Consider the following 23,042-nt stretch of genomic DNA (forward strand, 5'->3'; position numbering starts at 1 on the left):
GAATCAGTCTGTCACCGCTTTCAAATATGCGTTATTATATCTGAATGTCCATGATTCACAAATTGACATTCGTTCAACTATAATGTTTAAAAACTAGAAAATGAAACAATATTTCCGCCTAAAACATACAACAGACACGCAGGTTAATTCCACCGAACTCATGTAATACTCTGCTTCTTAAGTGTTGCGTGATTAAGCTAGCTATATTCAATACTTGTTTCAATCTGAGCAGCTGGTGTGGAGGGCGGAGTGTTTGGAAAGTGCTGCTCGGATTGGGGCGCTCAACAGGGGGAAGAGAGATGGCGTGCTTGTTGGAGGCCCCTCTCCGCATCAGCGTGTTATCTGTGAGTGCCCATCGTATACCATGTTATAAATACTTAGGTTTTGTTTTGATTTCTTAATAAAATTGTATAGTGAACCACCAATACTAGCAGTGTGATTTGAGGACATGCACTGAAATTGCTGCTCGCTATCAGAAGCACAGGCTTGCAGCATAGTTAGCTAGCTAACAAGTGCGCTCTACCGACTGTCACACGGAATGAGTATGTTGGTTAGCTATCTCCATAGCAAGTGGTGACAATTTCGGGCAAACCGTTTGTAATTAACAGCTACACAGTTACTGTATTGCAATGGTGATGATTAAAAACAAATCATTTTATGCTAGTAAGCTAACTGGACAACCGCTTACTAACTAGCTAGTTCGCCTGTTGGCTAGTTGGCTTTCCATAACCTTAGTTAGTCTAGCTATAATGCTAACTAGCTAAGTTATGTAGCCATCATCATTTGACTAGTTTTCCTTAAGGGGGAAATAGTTGGCAGTTTGTGACTGAGAACAGACTTTCAACCTTTTAAAGCCGTGTAGTTAACATTTGGCGTATTATGGTTCAACAAGTTATTTAACACACAGCTAACTACGTGGTTTATAAAGCTAACCCGTTAGCAAGATAGCTTGAGTTTTTAGAAGTTAACATGCTGGAAACGCCCCCATATGTCAGTGTCGAGTGTGACCGACTTAAGAACATGTTTTATTTTGCCGCCTTTTAGTCTGTACTACTTACTGAATTTAAAAGAAATGTGTAATTTAAGCTTTCATGTTGGATTTTGTATAAACACAAAATCTGTGATAACGACAGTGTTGTACCCATAATTGCCTCACCCTGTTTCTGCATTCGCTAAAATGTATTTACATATCATCCCTGTTCCTTGCAAATCCGTGACCAGTGAGTAGTGGGGAAAGTTCTGGTTACTCCTTCAATGATAAACAAAGCGATCAAGTGTCGTAGGGCCGTCTCGTGCCATTGCTGATTTGACGAGTAATCTACTGCCTGTTGATCAGTATTTCTGGAGGGCGATTCCTTCTGGCCGTGTTTACGTCGGCTGACTGTGCATGTTGGTTTCAGAAGTGGGATGATGAGGAAGGGCTGTGCTGAATCATTATTGTTGTCTTTCCACCATGCAGGAGGTCACAGCCACCAGTCGCCATTATGTTGACAGGCTTTTTGACCCCGACCCACAGAAAGTGCTGCAGGGAGTCATGTAAGTACTTAATAATCACATTGCCTTGTTTTGTTGTAGCCTATGCTCAGGAAATACTTGACTGTTAGTCCTGTCTGTTCCTATTTGGATGCATCTCAAATGGCACCCCATTCTCAATTTATTGCACTGCTTTTGATCAGAACCTCATAAATAGCTTGTGGTTTGGGACACATGATCTGTCCCTATGTCAGTTTGATATCTGCAGCAGGAAGCTCTTAGTGCTCTGGAAGGAGTTGTCTGATTAATTTGTTTCACCTTAATGTGGGCACGTGTGTGTGTTTTTGTTTTCTCATTTTATTTTACTTTTTGTTTTCATTTTTTTTAGTAAAACAAGGACAATCATTCAAAGTGAGGACATTTAGCCGGGCTTCACTTTGACTAAGCTTTACCAGATTTAGGGTTAGAGTTTAAGGTTTGGGTTATTGATGTTAGGTTAAGGTATTTTTTGGGGTACTAAATTGCCAGTCGTCACTTTGATACTACAACGAGTGTGTTTGTGTGATCATTCAGCACAGTTAATATGGTGTGGTAGGGCTCGGAACTGAGCGGTACCTCCCAGTAGAGCATTATCACAGTACTTAAGTGGCAATAAGATATTGTGAATCTATTGTGAATAGATGTCCTAAACATTGTTCACCACATGTCGGCAGCTCTGCCAGAATGTGTGATGGAATGGTTCACTGGCTAGTGTGACTCTGCAAAAGTCTCTGTCTTGGATTCAACCATCTTTTCATCTTTATTTTTAACTCAGAGGCCGGCTCTGGTTACGGTTTTAGACTGCTGGCTGCATTGCTACCTGGTGTAGCTGTATTTTTCCACTAGCCTACATTGGTTATTGGCTGTTTGATTCCATCTAGATAGAGGTAATATTTATTCCTAGTTATTTTTAAAAAGTTGACCCACTTTTTCTCCCTTTCCCAGTTTCATTATATTCAATTGTTTATGCCCTTGTCTCTTCATAAGTACTCCCAGCGGATTTGTGTGAAGTAAAATTGACGTCACTGGTGAATTGCGTAATTCAAGGAGCTTTTCAGCCACATGTCAACAAGCAACACAGTGAAGGCTTGAACCTAGACTGGTGTTACCTCGGTGCTAGGGAAGAGAGCCTTAGACCACTGTGTGACCTTGGAGGCAATACTAGCGCTGCTGTCTTTGTCGCATGCCTTCAGATCTGTAGGGTATTGGCAGTTGGCCAACCGCAGTTAGATTTCTGTAGTATTACTCATAATATTTGAAATATGCTCTAATATTGGCTTATACTTGGTGTGTGATGATCAGTATTCCAACCTGTCAAAGCAACACTGATGGTTTTCAGTTAAACCTGTGGGTGTTAGACCTAGTCTTGAGGGGGTGTTGATTTAGCGTAGGTGATAGGATTCATCCTGTGGGTGAACTCTGTCAATGTTCTGGCTTTTGTGAGCTCCACATCAGATTAACCGTCTGGAGGTCTGTTTACAGTGACATGAAGAATGCTGTCATCGGGAACAACAAACAGAAAGCCAACCTTATTGTCCTGGGAGCTGTCCCCAGGTATGTCTCTTCCTCTCTCTCTCACACATGTCACTTTTCTTCTCCAACCCGCACCCCCAATCAGTCTCCTCTCTCTCCCCCCGTAGGTTACTGTACCTGCTTCAGCAGGGTTCGTCCAGCTCAGAGCTGAGGACAGAATGTGCGGTTGTGTTAGGCAGTCTGGCCATGGGAACAGAGAACAACATCAAGTCCCTGGTGGACTGTCACATCATCCCTGCCCTTCTCCAAGGTCCACACACACACGCGCACACACACGCACACCACAGACACTGGGGAAGTATCAGTGTCTTATTGTCACCTCTGTGTCTCTGCAGGTCTCTTGTGTCCAGACCTGATCTTCATTGAGGCTTGTCTACGCTGCCTCAGAACAGTCTTCATCAGTCCTGTCACTCCAGTACAGCTGCTCTACACTGTAAGTCTATTCCCCTCCCACTGGATGTCATTCTGTCCGCTGTTAAATTGACAACTCGCCCATGGCTCGTTTCTCAAACCCCTCCCCTGGTTTGTAGCCCTGAGCTGCCTCATCCCATTCACCCGTCATGGTTTAGATCATCAGTTGACCAGTCAGTGTTCTAGGTCAGGTATAGATCCTGACAAATACGTGTGAAGTCTGGAGGTCCCCGAGGAGAGGTTTGGGTACAGCTGGCTGCACGCCCACTATCTGATGCTAACTACCGTCCGTATGGGGGTGGGGTTTTCTGCATGCCATTGTCTATCAGTCATCGTGTGTGTTATTCCTGTCAGGACCCCACTGTGATCCCTCACCTCATGTCCCTGTTGAGTCGGTCCCAGCGGACACAGGAATACATCACACAGATCTTCTCCCACTGCTGCAAGGTCAGTACAGCTTCTCTCCAGCAGTACATTACAGGCGCCTTTGTTTTCAGCCGTAATTGCCTGCTAAGTATTGTTGTCGTTTCTCTGTCAATACTACATGTTTTGGAATGATATTTTCACTCCAGCTGTGTTGCTGAAAATGGTCAGCAGATGGCGCAGGAATCCAAGTACTTATTTTCTTTTTAGCAGCTTGTATTATCTTTTTAAGCTCTATGAGGAATTACTTGTGTGTGTGTGTGTGTGTGTGTGTGTGTGTGTCTGTAGACTCCAGAGCACCAGACGGTTCTGTTCAACCATGGGGCTATCCAGAACATCGCTCCCCTGCTCATCTCTCCCTCCTATAAGGTACTGTTTGAAAGTGCTACTTATCTCTCATACCAAGGAATCCTTTTGTATTACAGTTTAGTCACTTACTGTCACAAACATGAAGTACATTTATCTGTTCCAGTAAAGAAAGATAATAGCCCTTTTAAAATGGAGGATTCTTCAAAGGAAGGGTTTGAGATGTGGGTTTGGGAAGCTTGTTTGGAGGGAAGGTTCTGTGTGACGTTCCCATGTCTGACTCCCTCCCTCGTTCTCTGTTATTCTTTGCCTCTCCCATCCCATATAGGTACGGATGCAGGCGTTAAAATGCTTCTCGGTTCTGGCCTACGAGAACACTCAGGTCTCCATGACACTAGTTAATGGTAAGAGGGTCACTTTATTTCTCTCCTGTACCCACATTTTTATGTGCACCTATATTTATTTTGCGCCTTCTCTGGGACAACTGCCAGTTCTATTTTTTTACCCCGTGAGGTCTATTATTGGCATGACCATATCGACGTGGCAGTAGGCAGGTCGTCAGACGCTGACCTAGTATTCGGAAGCTAGTGTAAACACGAAGGCACTCTGTTCTGTTGTCAGTGCTGGTGGACGGGGAGCTGCTCGCTCAGGTATTTGTCAGGATGATGCAACGCGATCAGCCCGTCGAAATGCAGCTGACAGCCGCCAAGTGGTGAGTGTTTCGTTCATCCATCTGTCAGAGAGCGTGCTTCCACTGAGTGCCTTCAGAAGTATTTAGCGTGGCGTGGGATAATACAGGAGTAATGGTTTTATTTTCTGAATACGACTCCCCGCCCCCCCCCCCCCCCAGTCTGACGTACATGTGTCGAGCTGGAGCCGTCCGAACTGACGACGGCTGCATTGTCTTAAAGGTGATCACGCCTCTTTATCTCTGAGCTTTTATTCAACACCTCGTTATCGCCGCGCCGCAGTTGTCAGAGCGTTGTGTGTGTGTGTTTCCACTGCGCGCAGACCCTGCCCTGCCTGGTGAGAATGTGCAGCAAGGAGCGGTTGTTGGAGGAGCGCGTGGAGGGGGCCGAGACCCTGGCCTACCTCATGGAGCCTGACGTGGAGCTGCAGAGGATCGCCAGCGTCACGGACCACCTGGTGGCCATGCTGGCCGACTACTTCAAGTACCCCAGCTCCGTCAGCGCCATCACCGACATCAAGAGGGTGAGACGCGGGGCCTGGACCGTAGCCGGGCTCTCTCACTGGGAGACCCCGAACAATAAAAATATAAACAACGGTTCGACCTCGACGGTGAGCTAATATTTCCTTTGTCCGCAGTTGGATCACGACCTGAAACACGCCCACGAGCTGAGGCAGGCCGCTTTCAGACTGTACGCCTCGCTGGGCTCCAACGACGAAGACATCCGCAAGAAGGTACGCTGCTGCGACAGCACGAGAACGCGCACCTTGCCCCCCCCCCCGAATGAGAGCACCGTATGACGTGTACCCTCCCCCTCAGATCACGGAGACGGAGAACATGATGGACAGGATAGTCAGCGGCCTGTCCGAGTCCAGCATCAAGGTGCGGCTGGCAGCCGTCAGGTAAAGGCCGTACCTCCGCTTCCCTGCGGGTCTTCCTGTTAAAGGACAGAGGCTTGTGTACACGTCAGCCCTGTGTTCATACAGACTCTTCTGTCCAGGTGTCTTCACAGCCTCTCCCGGTCCGTCCAGCAGCTGAGGACTAGTTTCCACGACCACGCGGTATGGAAGCCCTTAATGAAGGTCGGTCCGCTCGGAGCTACGCTGTGCTTCTCTTCTGTCCGTTGCGTTTGAGCCGTGAGGGGAAGGGCCGTTTGTGGGGTGGTGATGGGACCGTTGTGTTTCTCTTTTAGTTATTACAGAACGCTCCAGACGAGGTGTTGGTCATGGCCTCGTCAACACTATGCAACCTGCTGCTGGAGTTCTCCCCCAGCAAAGAGGTGAGGCGCCGCTGCCTAGCTAGCTACCTAGGCCATCTCAGTATTGGCTGCTTGGTTGTTTACCTGTGATATATCGTGTCTCCTGTGTGATAGCCCATCCTGGAGTCTGGGGTGATCGAGTTACTATGCAGCCTGACCCAGAGTGACAGTCCAGCCCTGAGGGTTAATGGGATCTGGGCTCTTATGGTGAGTCAGTCCTTTACCCCTCTCTGTCAAGCTCTGTGCCTTTAGAGAAGCTTACCTGTGTGTTTCTGTGGGTCTAGAAGGCATCTGTCTAACCTGTGTCTGACTGTGGGTCTAGAAGGCATCTGTCTAACCTGTGTCTGACTGTGGGTCTAGAAGGCATCTGTCTAACCCGTGTCTGACTGTGGGTCTAGAAGGCATCTGTCTAACCTGTGTCTGACTGTGGGTCTAGAAGGCATCTGTCTAACCTGTGTCTGACTGTGGGTCTAGAAGGCATCTGTCTAACCTGTGTGTTTCTGTGGGTCTAGAAGGCATCTGTCTAACCTGTGTGTTTCTGTGGGTCTAGAAGGCATCTGTCTAACCTGTGTGTTTCTGTGGGTCTAGAAGGCATCTGTCTAACCTGTGTCTGACTGTGGGTCTAGAAGGCATCTGTCTAACCCGTGTCTGACTGTGGGTCTAGAAGGCACCTGTCTAACTCGTGTCTGACTGTGGGTCTAGAAGGCACCTGTCTAACTCGTGTCTGACTGTGGGTCTAGAAGGCACCTGTCTAACCTGTGTCTGACTGTGGGTCTAGAAGGCATCTGTCTAACCTGTGTCTGACTGTGGGTCTAGAAGGCATCTGTCTAACCTGTGTCTGACTGTGGGTCTAGAAGGCATCTGTCTAACCTGTGTCTGACTGTGGGTCTAGAAGGCACCTGTCTAACTCGTGTTTGACTGTGGGTCTAGAAGGCACCTGTCTAACCTGTGTCTGACTGTGGGTCTAGAAGGCATCTGTCTAACCTGTGTCTGACTGTGGGTCTAGAAGGCATCTGTCTAACCTGTGTCTGACTGTGGGTCTAGAAGGCATCTGTCTAACCTGTGTGTTTCTGTGGGTCTAGAAGGCATCTGTCTAACCTGTGTGTTTCTGTGGGTCTAGAAGGCATCTGTCTAACCTGTGTCTGACTGTGGGTCTAGAAGGCACCTGTCTAACCTGTGTGTTTCTGTGGGTCTAGAAGGCATCTGTCTAACCTGTGTGTTTCTGTGGGTCTAGAAGGCATCTGTCTAACCTGTGTGTTTCTGTGGGTCTAGAAGGCATCTGTCTAACCTGTGTGTTTCTGTGGGTCTAGAAGGCATCTGTCTAACCTGTGTCTGACTGTGGGTCTAGAAGGCATCTGTCTAACCTGTGTCTGACTGTGGGTCTAGAAGGCACCTGTCTAACCTGTGTCTGACTGTGGGTCTAGAAGGCATCTGTCTAACCTGTGTCTGACTGTGGGTCTAGAAGGCATCTGTCTAACCTGTGTCTGACTGTGGGTCTAGAATATGGCGTTCCAGGCAGACCAGAAGGTGAAGGGTGAAATTGTGAGAGCGTTGGGGACGGAGCAGCTCTTCCGTCTGCTCTCTGATCCTGACACTAATGTTCTGATGAAGACCCTGGGGCTGCTACGGAACCTGCTCTCCACGAGACCTGTAAGACTGGCATGCAAACAGACTGTCCCTAGTAACCAACTGACTCTGCTGATTGACTGGCAGGCATAGAGACTGAACCTCTAAACTCTCTCTGTCAGCATATAGACCAGATCATGAGTTCCCATGGGAAGCAGATCCTGCAGGCCGTCACTCTGATCCTGGAAGGAGACCACAGCATTGAGGTCAAGGAGCAGGTATGTCCCCCTCAACACTGTACCAAGAAGAAGACTAAGATCACCTTATAATCTACCAGAATGAATGCCATAATGTCACTATGGCGTTGTCCCCGCTCTGAGCCAAGATGATCGGCGGAAAGACTGTCTGAATCACGGTGTCACTAACTGCTGTCTCCGTTTCAGACACTCTGCATTCTAGCCAACATCGCCGACGGCAACACAGCCAAGGAACTCCTCATGACCAACGATGACATTCTGCAGAAAATCAAATATTACATGGTAGTCTTTTCCTTCATTAGCCACGCTACCTAATTACCGATAAGTCTAGCACCAGTCTAACCGAACCGTTGCCAAACTTTATCTTGTATCTATGAGTATGTTTTGATCTACGCTACATGTCAGTTGACGTTAAACTTATTGTGGCAATTGGCCCATTCTAAAAGTGACATGTAAACACCTGACTAGAGTAATTTTAATCACAGCAAGGTCAGAATTGAAGGCAGCGTACGCTGCTTACAGCACCTACTTTCCAGAGCAGTCTTTTGAATGATTAGTCACCACCTTAATCGCCATCATTGCCGTTCCAGCTGTGTATTTGTATATCTGTGAATGCGCAGGTACCGGCAAAAATAGCCTTCCTGAACAGTGAGTCATTAGTATGCCTCTTTTTTGTTTTTCGAATACAAACAAATGTTCAATCTCTGAAAAAATATGTTGGCAATTTTCTGAATGTATTACAGTCCCTGTTCATGTAAAAAAGGATTAGCATGGATGTCCTTATAAAGCATGTCACTTCTTTTGACTGAATGACATTATCAGCAGTATTACATTGTGGAAACTTTTCTTTAGAACCTGTTAGCCGGATATCTCTGTACTTTTTACACCCCTGATGCAAAAAGTAGAAGTACTCGGCTGTGTTCACCAGTTTTGGGAAGTTCCTAAAGAAGGGTTAAATGACCATGTAAACAGAGTTCATAACTCATCAGTGTCCTTAATTGATAATTTACACTCTTCCTTTTTATTTAATTGATCACTAGTTAGTTTTGAACTCCCTTTACCTGATTATTTAGATCTTAATTAGATACTTCCCAAAAGTGGTGAACACAGCCGAACCCAGTTGAGTACTTTTACTTTGTACTTTTTACACCTCTGCTTTGCATACATGATGGTCACACCCTAAAGCAAATACTGAGGCCATTTCTTGCTGATGTCCTCTCAGGGTCACTCTAACGTGAAGCTCCAGCTGGCTGCCACGTTCTGCATCTCCAACCTAATCTGGAACGAGGAGGACGGTGAGGCCGATGCCATGACAGGTTGTCACATGCTGAGGGGGGGGGGGGGTTAAATAGTGGGCGCAGGTTAGCTAGGGCTCCCGCTAGTCATGGACGTAGAGGACAGTTTGATAGTTAATGAACCTGAGCCGCAGATGCGATCAAGCGCGGTATGTAGCATTCGTTGACGTGATAAAGCGCGGTAAGTAGCATTCGCTGCGCTAACACATTGCCGCTCCGAATCCCTGGTTTCTATCTACGATCCAATTTGACGTCCGTCCTCCTAACACTCCCACGTATGCCTCTGCTCAGGTTCCCAAGAACGCCAGGACAAGTTGAGGGAGTTGGGCTTTGTGGATATCCTGCACAAACTCACCCAGGCTTCGGATCCCAACCTCTGTGACAGGTGAGACGCTAACACGCACGCTCTTTCAATCTCTCGCTACCTCCTGACCCTCAAACGGTGTTGCCGGATAGTGAACGGACTGTCTGTCTCTCTCAGGGCAAAGACAGCGATGCAGCAGTATCTGGCGTGACCCCACCGCAGCGGAGTTGATGTTGTTGCTAACAACACAACTACCTGTTGACTGCCAGGAGGACATCTGCCTGCCGCCATCCTTCTCCTTTAGTTTAACCTTCACCCTTTCCTTTTGTTGCACAAAGACACCTTTTGAATGGAAGCGGCGGGCCCAAACCGGGCCCAGTGACTAGAGGTTGGACGGGAAACCGGCACTTGCTGCACACCAATGGTTATGGGAGGCTGAGTTAGGATCCATTCATTTCCAATGCCAAGGTGGGCGGTGATTTAGGTTTTGTTTCTGGGATTTGATGTGAATGACGAGGATTATCAGCAGCCACCTTGTGGACAGGAGGCCTTGGTGCTTTTGGACTCCCTACTGAGTAGACTGAACAGAGACTTCACGGAGCACAAAGGACAAAGAGCTCGCCAAGAGGGCGGGGTTGTGGGAGCATTGCTTCCTTTTGGTTTTATTTGTCTAATTATGAATTATTGGTATTATGATTATTGTTATTTTTAAGAGGGCGTTTGTCATGAGAGGATGCAAGACTGGTCATTTAGACGTTTTGGTGTTTTTTTTTTTTTTTTGTGGCTACATACCTCGTAAATATATATAAATATAAACATATAAATATATTTTTGGGATTTTTCCCTTTCCTCAGTTTTTTTGCTCCGTCTAATCCTTGGTCTCTTGTTCAGTGTGGTTTGTTATGACGTCAACAGAGGATCTATGACAGGATTCTGTGGTCATTTTGAAGAAGACGGACTGGAAATACGGGCTGATTTCACAGACCCAAATTGAGTTTAGACCTGGACTAAAAAGCACTTTCAATGGAGAATCTCCATTGAGCAAAACATTAGTCCAGGACCAGGTTTGATCGGGGTTAGGAAACTGGCCTTAACGGGGTACTAATACTTCCAGTTCATGTCCCTGACAGTCTGGTTTGTTAACCTTCCAGTAGGTATTACCATGGATCCTTGACATAGGATAAAATGCAAAATGTTATTAAGCCATTTGATTTGTAACACCAGAATTTTCTAGACTTTTCCCTGAAATGTCAAACCTTATTGAGGCTCTGATGTTACCACTGAAATATATGCAGACCTGAAAGATGGATTTCATCAGTTAGTACTGTGTTTTTGTTGGGCAACGTGTTGAGGTGTGAAGAAACAGGCCAGGTATTGATCAATGTGGGGAACGTTAGTAGCCTGAAAAGGCGTTGCATATGTTGTCCCACGTGGTTTGAATCAACTTGGAATTGGAAGGTAGCATACCTTTGAACATGACACCACTCATCACAGACTATAATTCAGGTCCAAAGCATCACAGGAGCCTGGCTCGTATAAAAAAAAAACAACACTTTGTTTATTCTTGTATTTCTGGTAAAGTTGGTAACAGTTAATAAAATACATCTGAAGCCTGGCCAAGTGTCTGGCATCAAACATTCACCCACCTCCCTCTCCCCTGGTTCAGAAAGCAGGCGCATTCTCCATGCAGTTAGCTGTGACATGCATTTAACAACCCCGCCCCTGTTTTTTCCCACCCGTGGCTCCGCCTCTTGCTCACCCACACACATCCTCGCCCTAAACCTGTTACAGAAAATAGAAACTAGTGTCTGATGCCGGCTGTCTTTATTAGACCCCACCCTCCCTCCCCCGATGCTAGTAGAACTACTGTTCTGGCCACTAGCCGTGCCTGAGCGTTCTGTGTCTGTCACCCAGAGGTTGATGCTCAACTCGTGGGTTACACGTTACAGCGGGGCACATGGCTGGGGTGTCGGTGCACATCGGCTTTGACATGAAGCCGAGATGTCTGGTTGAACTACTTGCGACAGACTGAAAGGTTTGGACAAGATATTGCCTGAATATACAGTTTATAAACAAATAAATACATAAAAAATAGCTTACTCTTCAAAATAAAAGTGCAATGTTTCATAATTGAATAGTCAATGGCTTGTAAATCGCAACGGAATCCCCAGCTTCGGATGGATATGTGCTATATGATGTGTGTGTAACTAGTGTGGTGGGAGGAGAAGGCACGAATGGCTGGATGGCTAACGTTTGGTTTGATGGGGGACATCTACTGTACAATCTCGCAGTATACTTTCCCCCCATATACCTACTGGATATTCCCCTAATCCCCTAATTTGCACGGCCTTCCGAAACCTAATCCAAGCCTGTCTTTGGCACGCCGGCTCCCTCTCTCACCTCCCTCGTCATATCTACTGTAATATTGTCTTCGTGTTCAGGTGGGTTCCATGCCTTTTGTAAGCTCTCTGATTGTCTTGTGTTGAATATGACCTGTTGGAGGGAAACCACGGTGTACAGACCCTACTGTGTAGGCCAAAGGTCAACCCCTTCAGGGTGTCTGGAGACCACAGTGTAAATGTGTGTGAACTTCGTGGAGACCATCTAAAGGGGCCATCCAAAAGTTACAAATCACCCCCATCCCGTGTAACAAGTAGCACAGAAACACGTCTTGGATTCAAAGCAGAACTCATAAGGATGTTATGTTGAAGTAAATGCTGTGGTGCTGTCCAAGCAATATACAGTGTGATGCTGATCCACCCAACAGAGGCTGGAGGATAGAAGGTTACATTCCCTATGTCATGATGGGGTGGGCGGTTGGGAACAGAGCCACATGCTCTCTGTGGTGGTGGGGGGACAATATGGACGGATGAACATTTATTACACTTCTGATGTGAAGTCCACAGACAGAGGGGCATGTGTGGCTTTAACAAGAGAGCACCTGATCAGAATACCGTGAGATTTGGTGTCGTGCTACTCTTTATTTTTCAGCAACGCGTTTCCTTTCCACCTGGAGTTCCTACGGTCAGGTGACCATCTCACGGTTTGTCGGTTTCATGTGTCTTCATCCACCTCTTCTCTGATCCTCCGGCGGTTGACTGGCCACTGTCACAGAGCCGGCCCTTCTTCGTCGATGTAGCTGATGTGTTCCAGCGCAGGGGAGCATCCGTCACCTCCCCACTCCTGCATCTCCAGGTGGGGTGCCTCCAGACCGGTTCCCCCCTGCGTCTCCCCCCTCGGAGAGTCCGGGGAGAACGGGCCAAAGGGGAGGGACGAGGTGTGTGGACGGGACCGGGGAGACGTGAGGGGTGTGGACAAGGATGAGGGGCTGACTACCTTCGACCTACGGTCTCCGGGCGAGGAGCTGAGTGACGGGGGAGCGGAGCAATGGGAGAGGGGCGGGGGGAGCAGACTCCTGCTGTGGCTACTGTGACTGCTGGGTCTGGAGGGATGGGGGCCCTGACAGGGAGAGCAGAGGGACGGGGCGTGAGAGGTCAACGCGGGTTGCTCCTGGGCAGAGGGGAAGAACCCGTTGCTAGACGTCAGGGGTTTGGAGTGGTTTGAACCATTGGAGAGTTGGTGGGGCACATCTCTGTCTCCCATCCCAGGGGAAGGGGGGTAGGAGGTGGGCACTTCCTTGGAACCTGTCCCTCTGGATGGAGACTGGGTGTTGGCCTGGGACGGGGCTAGAGGTGGGGTGGGTAGGAGGCAAGTTGCCAGGCTCCCGCTCTTGGTGTCGGCACTGTCGATGTCCAGCAGAGAGCAGGAATGTGTCCTCTTGGGTTGGGGCTTTGGGGAGCAGGTCAGGACCACCGGTGAGACCGCCAGTGATATGCTGGAGGGCGGTTGGCTGGCACTGCTGCGGGGTGGAGTCAGGATGGGTGGGATGGCCGTCAGGATTGGCTGAGGTGTCACTAGGAGAAGTGGCCGGAGCAGGCGGGTCATTTCCTGTAGCTCCTGGCTAAGCTGAGAGACTTGCTGGGAGAGACTGCTTATCTGTCGACAAGACGGGTACATGAGTGTAACTGACACTGGGTTATGTTAAGATTTCAAGCCAGGTGTTTTCCTGGTGCTTACGATTGATAACTGTGATTGCAGTTGACCAGCTTGTGCCACTAACCTCATCGCTCAGCTTGGACACACTTTTTTTGATCTCTGATTGGTCCAGAATCCCTGCACAAACGGAGACATGTCATGAAGTTGATGGTTACGATGCATATGGGGAGAACAGCAGCAGATGGAGAACAGATTGGATTACCTGGTCCTGGGGACAGTGGATCACTGTGTGGCGAACTGGAGCTAAAATCAAACCTATGGGATGAGTTGGCAGTCTCCGTCTCGATACCATCCACGAACCTAGAAACGCGGTGAGAGGGGGACACCTGTCAGAGAGGAGGGGAGGAAGTCGAGTTCCCTTCCCTGTCCCTCGTCTCTCCTACATCTCCTCTACTGTACAACTTGATCTTTTCCTCTCCTGACTTCACAGGTGTGTACTCCAGCATATTATCTGCCGCCCCATTGAACAAATGTTCTAGTTGGGCTTCTTATTTAGGGCTTGCAGGCCGCACGCACGCGCACAGACATACACATGCACACGCACAGAGCTGCCACCTTGTATGGAGCGAAAGCCACAGTTCCCTTGCCAGGACGCAATAACGTCCGCCAGTTGCCATAGCAACCAGACCGGCAACAAGATTAAAGAGTTCATTGTGTTTCTGAAGTTCCTCCGATGGCCACTGCAAAACAGACATGAGAGCAGACTCGGACAGGGATGGCATCGTCTGTTCGCCTTTAAACTAGATCATTTAAACTCTGCACAGATTCTGGCGTTCAATTTGCCTGGTAAGAAATGTTGCCAGCCTTTGTGTCCCTGAATGTATGATTTTAAAACGAAAAGGAAGTCCTACCTGGGGCTAAGGTCTGATGGGGCACTGGTGAAGCTAACCACTGGTATCTGCAGGGTGGCGGGGCGGGTGTGCTCTGAGGGGGGGCGGAAGGGGCGCGGGGGCAGCAGGGGGGAGCGCAGGGGCGAGCTGAGACCTCTCGTCAGGCGGAGAGGGGAGCGCGGGGAACGCATCACCGAGATCTGGTCCTCGTCGACCTCCTCATCCTCCTTTATGGACGGAAGCTTCTTCACCAGGCCTCCGTTACTCTCCCAGTCCACCTGGGGGGTTGGGCAGAGGGAAGGGAGAGTGAGAAATTGGTAGGTATTGATGACTAAAGGGTACATTTAAGAAGGTTGGTGGTTTAAGCTACATGAAATACAAGCCCACAGGGTTTGGGAGCAGGGAAGGCTGTGGTGGTGTTTTTCAGACCAGAGACCAGGACGATGGAAGATCCTGGAGGTGCAGTAACACCAGAGAACCAGGGGGAGGAAGTTGTGTACCACACTGCTCATGATTGGGGAGTGATAGCCTCCCTTCCTGTCTGTCCCTTTCTCTGCTGTTGGGCCCCTCTTTCACCCGTCTACTCAAGTCCCCTCCATCTCTCTACGTATTTCAATTTGCTTTATTGTCAGTGACATTTTCTAACATATCGTTATGTCCTTTTTGGTTTGTGGGACATGTATTTTGTCCAATACGTGCAGTTCTGCTATTGGAGAATCTGCAGTGTTCTGGTTGTCTTGCTTTCTTTAATTCAAATTTCTTAGTCAGCTTTCTTTATAGTTCTACAGTTATTCCTCATTAGGTCAACATTTTAGATCGCTAACAGTTCTCTGTATGGTTTGTTTAGGGGCTTAACATTTTTCCAGAAGTTCTTTGAACATCAAAGTTGGTGTCATATGCGTTGGTGTTATCCTTTGTTCAGAGAGTCTGTTTGTGTTATTTAAAGAATTCCCCAATACTAAAGATGGAGATCCTCGGTGACTGGTTCTCTGTTTTAGTTGGATAGATTAGAAATGTTTTTCCTTCAAATTATAGTCATCCCCCCCGTCCCATCCCATGGCAACCACTCGTAACAAATGGCAAATTAATAATTCAACAATGTCCTTAGAGGGGCCGCAAATTACTTCCATATGCAGAGCAGCCAAACAAAGCGGGAATTAGCGGCCTATGACATTACATGAGGAGGTGTAGTGTTGAAAGGACAAGCTAAATCCACTAGTCTTAGGCCATGGGGACCGCCTGCCACAACGCATGACTAAAGAAAAGCCTTGTGTGTACACAGCTCGGAGTGACTGCTCGGACAGTAAGGAGAGAACAGAGGAGAGGGATGGAAAACAGGAGAGAGATGGGGAAAAAGATATAAAAGAGGAAGAGTGATACATTAGATTTTCCTTTACAGGTACTGGGTGAAACCTGGCGGTGTGGTACCACACCTGAACCAGAGACCTTGGACCTGAATCCCAATCATATATGGGTCTGAGATTTCTCCATGGCAACTGGGCCAGCCATGCCCAATTCTCTTTGTCCTCTTCTTTCCACTTTCACTTTATTCAAGTATGCCATCTTTCTGCACTCCCTTCTTCTTCCCTGTCCTACCCCCCCCCCCCCCCCCCCCCCCCTTCACAGTAACAATTATTTTTAGACCAACGTTCCAATCTTAGCTCAGAGCGCCTACGGGCTTCTTCACGATGCGTGGGAGTGTACAAGAGTGTGTGTTCCGTCGCGTTCACGTCCCGGGTGGAGCGTACGGGCGCCCTTTTCAGACTCCTATGACCACAAGCGTGTATGTTTGTTTCGTTCCGCATGTTTAAGAGCAGCTCCTCGACACACACCTTCTAAGAATGTCAGCCTATGCATAGTTACACGTTGTTCATACGTGTAGCGTATTCCGCAGCGGGTGTTCGTGCCTGCAGTGTACAGGTCTGACTGGTGAACCCGGGACATTTTGTTCCCACCAGCTCCTGGGTCACGTGCAGCAGTCAGTCAGAAGTAAGTGAATCAGCAGAGACAATTGGCAGTCGGAATGCATTCATTGCTGTTATCACACAAAGGGCTGTTTTCCTCCACGCAAAAACCCTCCTTTCTCCAGCTCTGCCGTCAACAATGCAGGCAAAGCGCACATGGTATTCTGGTAACTATCAGCATTCACAGCGCTCGTCTCTGCAGTGATGGTTTGTTGGGAAAACGAAGGGCGTCCCTGAAGACTGTTATGTTCCTGGCATGGCTTGGCGTTCTGTTCAGTTCCCTCACTCCCCTCTCCTCTCTTTGAAGGGTTTTTATGTGTTTAACATAAACTGTCAAAATCTGCATATGTTACATGAAAGGATAGTTGAGACACCAGCACATGCGAACATGTATGTACACAATGTGTGTACGCATTCTCTTAAACACACTAAGACACAGGCACGTGAACAAACCCGCCTTGGCCCATCCAAGCTGGCCGTGTTTGCCTCCGGGGCTCGGAGCTAAGATTAGAAACGTGGTCTAAAAATAGACCCGTTACCTCGAAGCGTGAGGCGGAACGACACGAGGGTGAGGGAGGACAGAAGAAGGGGAGAAAAGGAGCGCTGATCAGGCAGCGGAGTCCTTCTCCCCCTCTCCTCACTGCCTGAGCTATTTTTATCAGGCACCATCCAATCTTAGCCGGAGCTGCAGGGAACACAGCCTGACTGGGAGAGCCCCCGCCTACTCTTATGCTATTTTTAGCCCAAGCACACACTCCAAACCACTGCACGTTGCTATTCTTGTCTCATTGGGTTTAAGTCTGCTGTGTGTGTGTGTGTAGGATTGTGCGCGTCTGGACGCTCAGCAGCATAATGCATTTGGTCCCCTCCTACTCACGTCCGCTCCGTGGCCCTCTCGGAGGTTGTATGTGAGGTCGTGTTGTATCTCGGAGATGAACTTCTGGGCGTATTCTGGGTACAGCCTTAGTACTTCCCTCAGGCCCTTCAGACTGATGTACTGCAGGTCACAGTAGGTCAGGGCCTTCACGTTGGCGTTAGTCTTGATCACCTGCTCCTTGGTCAGGGAGTCGCTGCCGATGAGGTCCCCTTTCCCTGGAAGGAGGGGGAATACACAGACACACACACGCACGCACACATAGACCCCTGTTAGTCTTTGAAACCATCATAGGTAGTCTGGGCTTGTGACTAGGCTTTTCCAATTACTCCAACATCAAGGAGTCACATTTTATGTGAGCCTAACATGAAAGTGTGTGTGTGTGTGTGTGTGTGTGTGTGTGTGTGTGTGTGTGTGTGTGTGTGTGTGTGTGTGTGTGTGAGATGGAGGGTGTCTACAAAGTCCTGTTAAATTATTCAGGTGTATTACCTCCAGTGTGTGGTGAAGATTATCAATACCAGTGGCCCTAAGGTCATGACGGCTTCACACGTTATTCGGTGCTGTTTTTTTCGTTTCTCTAAATAAATGAAGGCAGTGCTCTAGAGCTCCTTCCTGAGAAAGGAGAAAACTACCATTGGGGGAGGGAGGAAAAAAGGAGGGAGTGTCTGTTAACCCTGTGCTGACTGTAAACTCAGGGCTTTATTTATTAAAACACTTTTTTTTTAACCCTATGGTGTCAGTTAACCCTGTGTCAGGTCTGTTAACTTTTTGCCCCACTGTCTTCTTTCTGGCGGTGTTTGAAAGTGGACCTGTATTGGGGTGTGCTGTCCCTAACTGCTCCCTGCCTGACTCTGTGGCTATGTGGATTAATAATCCAACCTGTATTGGGGTGTGCTGTTCCTAACTGCTCCCTATCTGGCTCTGTGTTCCTATGTGGATTAATAATCCAACCTGTATTGGGGTGTGCTGTCCCTAACTGCTCCCTGCCTGGCTCTGTGTTCCTATGTGGATTAATAATCCAACCTGTATTGGGGTGTGCTGTCCCTAACTGCTCCCTGCCTGGCTCGGTGTTCGTATGTGGATTAATAATCCAACCTGTATTGGGGTGTGCTGTTCCTGACTGCTCCCTGCCTGGCTCGGTGTTCGTATGTGGATTAATAATCCAACCTGTATTGGGGTGTGCTGTTCCTGACTGCTCCCTGCCTGGCTGTGTTCGTATGTGGATTAATGATCCAACCTGTATTGGGGTGTGCTGTTCCTGACTGCTCCCTGCCTGGCTGTGTTCGTATGTGGATTAATAATCCAACCTGTATTGGGGTGTGCTGTTCCTGACTGCTCCCTGCCTGGCTGTGTTCGTATGTGGATTAATAATCCAACCTGTATTGGGGTGTGCTGTCCCTAACTGCTCCCTGCCTGGCTCGGTGTTCGTATGTGGATTAATAATCCAACCTGTATTGGGGTGTGCTGTTCCTGACTGCTCCCTGCCTGGCTGTGTTCGTATGTGGATTAATAATCCAACCTGTATTGGGGTGTGCTGTCCCTAACTGCTCCCTGCCTGGCTCTGTGTTCGTATGTGGATTAATAATCCAACATGTATTGGGGTGTGCTGTTCCTGACTGCTCCCTGCCTGGCTCTGTGTTCGTATGTGGATTAATAATCCAAGTGGTTCAATAATGGAATATTCATTCATTATTAATCTCTGAGCTGCCATGTAGCTAACCTGACTGACTGGCCTGACTGACTGGCCTAACTGACTGCTTCCTCATTGGGGTGTGTGCCATGATTAGAGATATGAGCCTGGTGCTTGGAGATAAATACCCATCTACTCACTGACACACACACACGCACACACACTTTGCTTGGTACCACAGCTCTAGCCTGTCATTAAGGTGATAACACCTGGCCTTTTAAGACCCTGATATGGATATCTATGACACACACACATCCTGTGTCTGTCTGTTGTTCACTTTCTGTCTTCCCTTCCCCTCTCCCCACAGTAATCCTAGGAGTGTTTGAAAACCAAATTATACACTGAAGTTGACCAACATGTCTGGTTGTTTGGGTTACACACAGTGAGGGAAAACATTATTTGATCCTATGCTGATTTTGTACGTTTGCCCACTGACAAAGAAATGATCTGTCTATTATTTTAATGGTAGGTTTATTTGAACAGTGAGAGCATGTAAACAATTTTATAAATTGCTTTGCATTTTAATGAGTGAAATAAGTATTTGATCCCCTCTCAATCAGAAAGATTTCTGGCTCCCAGGTGTCTTTTATACAGGTAACGAGCTGAGATTAGGAGCACACTCTTAAAGAGTGCTCCTAATCTCAGTTTATTACCTGTATAAAAACACCCATCCACAGAAGCAATCAATCAGATTCCAAACTCTCCACCATGGCCAAGACCAAAGAGCTGTCCAAGGATGTCAGGGACAAGATTGTAGACCTACACAAGGCTGGAATGGGCTACAAGACCATCACCAAAGTGCTTGGTGAGAAGGTTACAACAGTTGGTGCGATTATTTGCAAATTGAAGAAACACAAAAGAACTGTCAATCTCTCTCGGTCTGGGGCTCCATGCATTGCAACCTCGTGGAGTTGCAATGATCATGAGAACGATGAGGAATCAGCCCAGAACTGCACGGGATTATCTTGTCAATGATTTCAAGGCAGCTGGGACCATAGTCACCAAGAAAACAATTGGTTACATACTACGCCTGAAATCCTGTAGCGCTCGCAATGTCCCCCTACTCAAGAAAGCACATGTACAGGCCCGTCTGCAGTCTGTCAATGAACATCTGAATGGTTCAGAGGAGAACTGGGTGAAAGTGTTGTGGTCAGAATAGACCAAAATCTAGCGCTTTGGCATTAACTCAACTCACCGTGTTTGGAGGAGGACGAATGACCCCAAGAACACCATCCCCACCGTCAAACATGAAGGTGGAAACATTATGCTTTGGGGTGTTTTTCTGCTAAGGGGACAGCACAACTTCAAGGCGTCAAAGGGATGTGAACCTCCTTCCCTCAGCCAGGGCATTGAAAATGGGTCGTGGATGGGTATTCCAGCATGACTATGACCCAAAACACACGGCCAAGGCAACAAAGGAGTGGCTCAAGAAGAAGCACATTAAGGTCCTGGAGTGGCCTAGTCAGTCTCCAGACCATAATCCCATAGAAAATCTGTGGAGAGAGCTGAAGGTTTGAGTTGCCAAACGTCAGCATCGAAACCTTAAAAACTCGGAGAAGATCTGCAAAGAGGAGTGGGACAAAATCCCTCCCGAATACTTATTTCACTCAAACTGTAAATCAATTCATAACATTTTTGACATGCGTTTTTCGGGATTTCTTTTGTTGTTATTCTGTCTCTCACAGTTCAAATAAACCTACCATTAAAATTATAGACTGATCATTTCTTAGTCAGAGGGCAAATGTACAAAATCAGCAGGGGATCAAATCATTATTTCCCTCACTGTGTGGCAGAGGTTTGTCAGAATTCACTAAGCTGTTTTTTATGGGATGGGCACTGAAAACGTTGACCCTGAATACAGGAACTATGAGTAGAGGGCAATATTGTTTCTATTCACCTACTATTATCCATCTATCAATATGTTTCTATGTTTCTATTAATTTAATCTATTCATTTTGTCAGTTCATTAGGTCTATCTATCCATCCATCTAGTGTATCAATCCAGTGGCCAGCAGCTTAGATTGGCCTCCAAACTGTTTTTGTCTGAGAATATATTAGCATCCCAAATTCTCTGCACTACAAACTGAACAGAACGTTCAGCACTTCGGGCTAGTGTGTAATCAATTCAATTAAAATAACGGTCATGTTGATCTGTTTCCACTGAGAAAATCATGAAGCCCCTGTTCTATTTTTGGATGTAATACAAGCCTTTGTGATTACAAGCTCACTTCTATAGCGTTGAGTTCGTAATCAAGAGAAGATGCTCAAAGCATCAAATATAGGGTGGATAGTCAAACTCAAGTTTCACAGGAAGAATGGACACAGATATCCGCATTCTTAAGATATTTATCTAATGTCAAATCAGAGAATCTTGTTTGCAATAAAACTGCCGCTTGCAGATAATTGAAAGGTCCTTATGGTCGGAAGCATGGTATCCTACCACAAAATGTTAGCGGTCCACACAGAGAGAGGAGAAAACATTTAGCCTCAAAGGCTTCGCATTATTTACCCAGAATCAACAGAAGCTAACCGACGCATCCCTGAAAGCATTCTGCATTTGAGAAAATGGTCTCCTTCAATATGAAAGGCTATAGGTCAGCTTTTGGAAAATCACAGAGATGAAGGAGCCTCACTAATGGTTTGAAGTTGTCTTTTGCACGTTTTTCAAAGCTAATTTCAAACACAAGGCATCACAAAACCCTGTGTTACCAGGATCCTTTTTGATAACTGAATTTCAAAATATAAAGGCAGCAATATTTAAGCCATCCTTTTAGCCCAGTTAAAACTTGGGGTTTAGTAAATAATATGGTATTACCTCACATACCCATTCAGTTGAAGACCTGGTTATAACTAAATCAGACAAAGAAAAGCAAGGGGAAATAATTGTTATCCAGGAAAATGGGGCTGTTGTCCAATCTACGGTTAGCATAATTGTATTTTTCAATCTGAAATGTCATACCTATTATTTCATAAAAATGAACATATGCAGGGGGTGGACAAAATAACAGAAACGCCTAACAATTCCTTAATATCAAGGACCTAATATGGTGTAGGGCCTCCCTTTGCCATCAGAACAGTCATATAAGTCCTGACCTGGGTGGACTGTGGGATATTAATCAGTTATCCAAGGCCTCAGTTCTTTGAGGGATGAATAAGGTGGAAAATGACTTTCAGGTCTGCACTCTGGAACATCGCATTAAAGTTCACTTTAATGCGATGAAGGCATTTGGCATCATCCTGGTGTTCATAAAACCACTCTTGTATTTTGGCAGTGTGTATTTGGGCATTATAATGCTGGAATATTGGAACATCATGGGAACAGTGTTTGAACCATAGGATGCACCTGGTCCTGTAAAATGACCCCATATTCCTTGGCTGTTATACAACCATGCAAAACAATCATCATACACAATGACTCCCTCGAGATGGCTGCCCATACCATTACAGAACCCCATGTTTAACTGTTGGCAGCAGACACTGGGCATCCTTTGGCTTTCTCCAAAAGTAAACTCGTCTGGATTTAGGAAATGGGGTGAAAGATCACTCATCATGATATATTTTCTTTTCCCATTGTTCAATGGTCCAAGGTTTATCATTGTTCAGGGGTCCAGGTTTTGTGCTCCTTACACTAACATATGCAACATATGTGTATTTGTGTGTTAGTGCTGGATGCAAGGGTTTTCAGAATGGCAGCCCTGTCATACATTTCAGCTCACAATGTTCACAATGTACAGTTGCTGTTGCGATTAGCTTGAAGAGGTGCTTATTCAATTCTGTGGTAATCAACCTAATGTGATCCCTGCAGCTGTGTTTGTAATTGTGATTTTAATTTTCCATGTGGTGTTTCTGTTTTATTTTTCAACCCCCTGTAGGTTCCAACAAAGCCCTCTTGTTGTTGGTGAAACCAATTGCTAAAATGAATTAGACCTTCTGAAATGACTTACAGCACTTTGCCTTCTTTCGTTTTGGATAATTTTGCCTCTCGGCCCATTTAATATAGGAGGTTTTTGTGGGCCAAGTGATGGCAAGACTAAGGCAGACAGCAAAACCTCACAGGAGATGAGTAGACTGGAGA

General features: G+C 47.0%; 2 protein-coding genes across 3 annotated transcripts in view; one reads left to right on the forward strand and one right to left on the reverse strand.

Moving 5' to 3' along the window:
- Nucleotides 1–42: 42 nt before the first annotated feature.
- Nucleotides 43–11,168, forward strand: armc8 (armadillo repeat containing 8). 2 transcript variants are annotated; one of them, XM_013137840.4, is made up of 23 exons: nucleotides 43–142; nucleotides 233–344; nucleotides 1,460–1,536; nucleotides 2,995–3,066; nucleotides 3,153–3,295; nucleotides 3,381–3,478; nucleotides 3,811–3,903; nucleotides 4,168–4,248; nucleotides 4,514–4,589; nucleotides 4,807–4,897; nucleotides 5,036–5,096; nucleotides 5,197–5,397; nucleotides 5,512–5,607; nucleotides 5,693–5,775; nucleotides 5,874–5,955; nucleotides 6,066–6,152; nucleotides 6,246–6,338; nucleotides 7,632–7,781; nucleotides 7,880–7,975; nucleotides 8,141–8,236; nucleotides 9,177–9,270; nucleotides 9,541–9,634; nucleotides 9,731–11,168. In XM_013137840.4, the coding sequence occupies exons 2-23, from the start codon at nucleotides 300–302 to the stop codon at nucleotides 9,762–9,764; spliced, it is 2,043 nt and encodes a 680-aa protein (XP_012993294.1). In that variant the 5' UTR covers nucleotides 43–142; nucleotides 233–299; the 3' UTR covers nucleotides 9,765–11,168. The 2 variants fall into 2 exon arrangements, with proteins under 2 accessions (XP_012993294.1, XP_012993295.1); XM_013137841.4 differs by lacking the exon at nucleotides 43–142 and having other exon boundaries at nucleotides 198–344; nucleotides 9,177–9,249.
- Nucleotides 11,085–23,042, reverse strand: part of kcnh3 (potassium voltage-gated channel, subfamily H (eag-related), member 3) — a 114,615-nt gene continuing 102,657 nt past the window's right edge. The window contains exons 11-15 of the mRNA XM_010880027.5: nucleotides 17,281–17,495; nucleotides 14,461–14,717; nucleotides 13,812–13,909; nucleotides 13,674–13,726; nucleotides 11,085–13,549 (exon numbers count right to left, since the gene is read on the reverse strand). Coding sequence (XP_010878329.3) covers nucleotides 12,662–13,549; nucleotides 13,674–13,726; nucleotides 13,812–13,909; nucleotides 14,461–14,717; nucleotides 17,281–17,495 — 1,511 coding nt within the window. The 3' untranslated portion in view covers nucleotides 11,085–12,661. The remainder of the gene's footprint in view (nucleotides 13,550–13,673; nucleotides 13,727–13,811; nucleotides 13,910–14,460; nucleotides 14,718–17,280; nucleotides 17,496–23,042) is intronic.

This window comes from Esox lucius, chromosome 16 (genome assembly GCF_011004845.1).
Source record: "Esox lucius isolate fEsoLuc1 chromosome 16, fEsoLuc1.pri, whole genome shotgun sequence".
Classification (NCBI taxonomy): domain Eukaryota; kingdom Metazoa; phylum Chordata; class Actinopteri; order Esociformes; family Esocidae; genus Esox; species Esox lucius.

What these genes read in the sequence shown, in the direction of transcription:
- armc8 (XM_013137840.4), top strand. Translation starts at nt 300, where the DNA reads ATGGCGTGCTTGTTGGAGGCCCCTCTCCGCATCAGCGTGTTATCT. An exon ending in AAAGTGCTGCAGGGAGTCAT is followed by an intron (nt 1,537 to 2,994) that starts GTAAGTACTTAA and finishes GTCTGTTTACAG; the next exon opens with TGACATGAAGAATGCTGTCA. An exon ending in TGAGGCCGATGCCATGACAG is followed by an intron (nt 9,271 to 9,540) that starts GTTGTCACATGC and finishes GCCTCTGCTCAG; the next exon opens with GTTCCCAAGAACGCCAGGAC.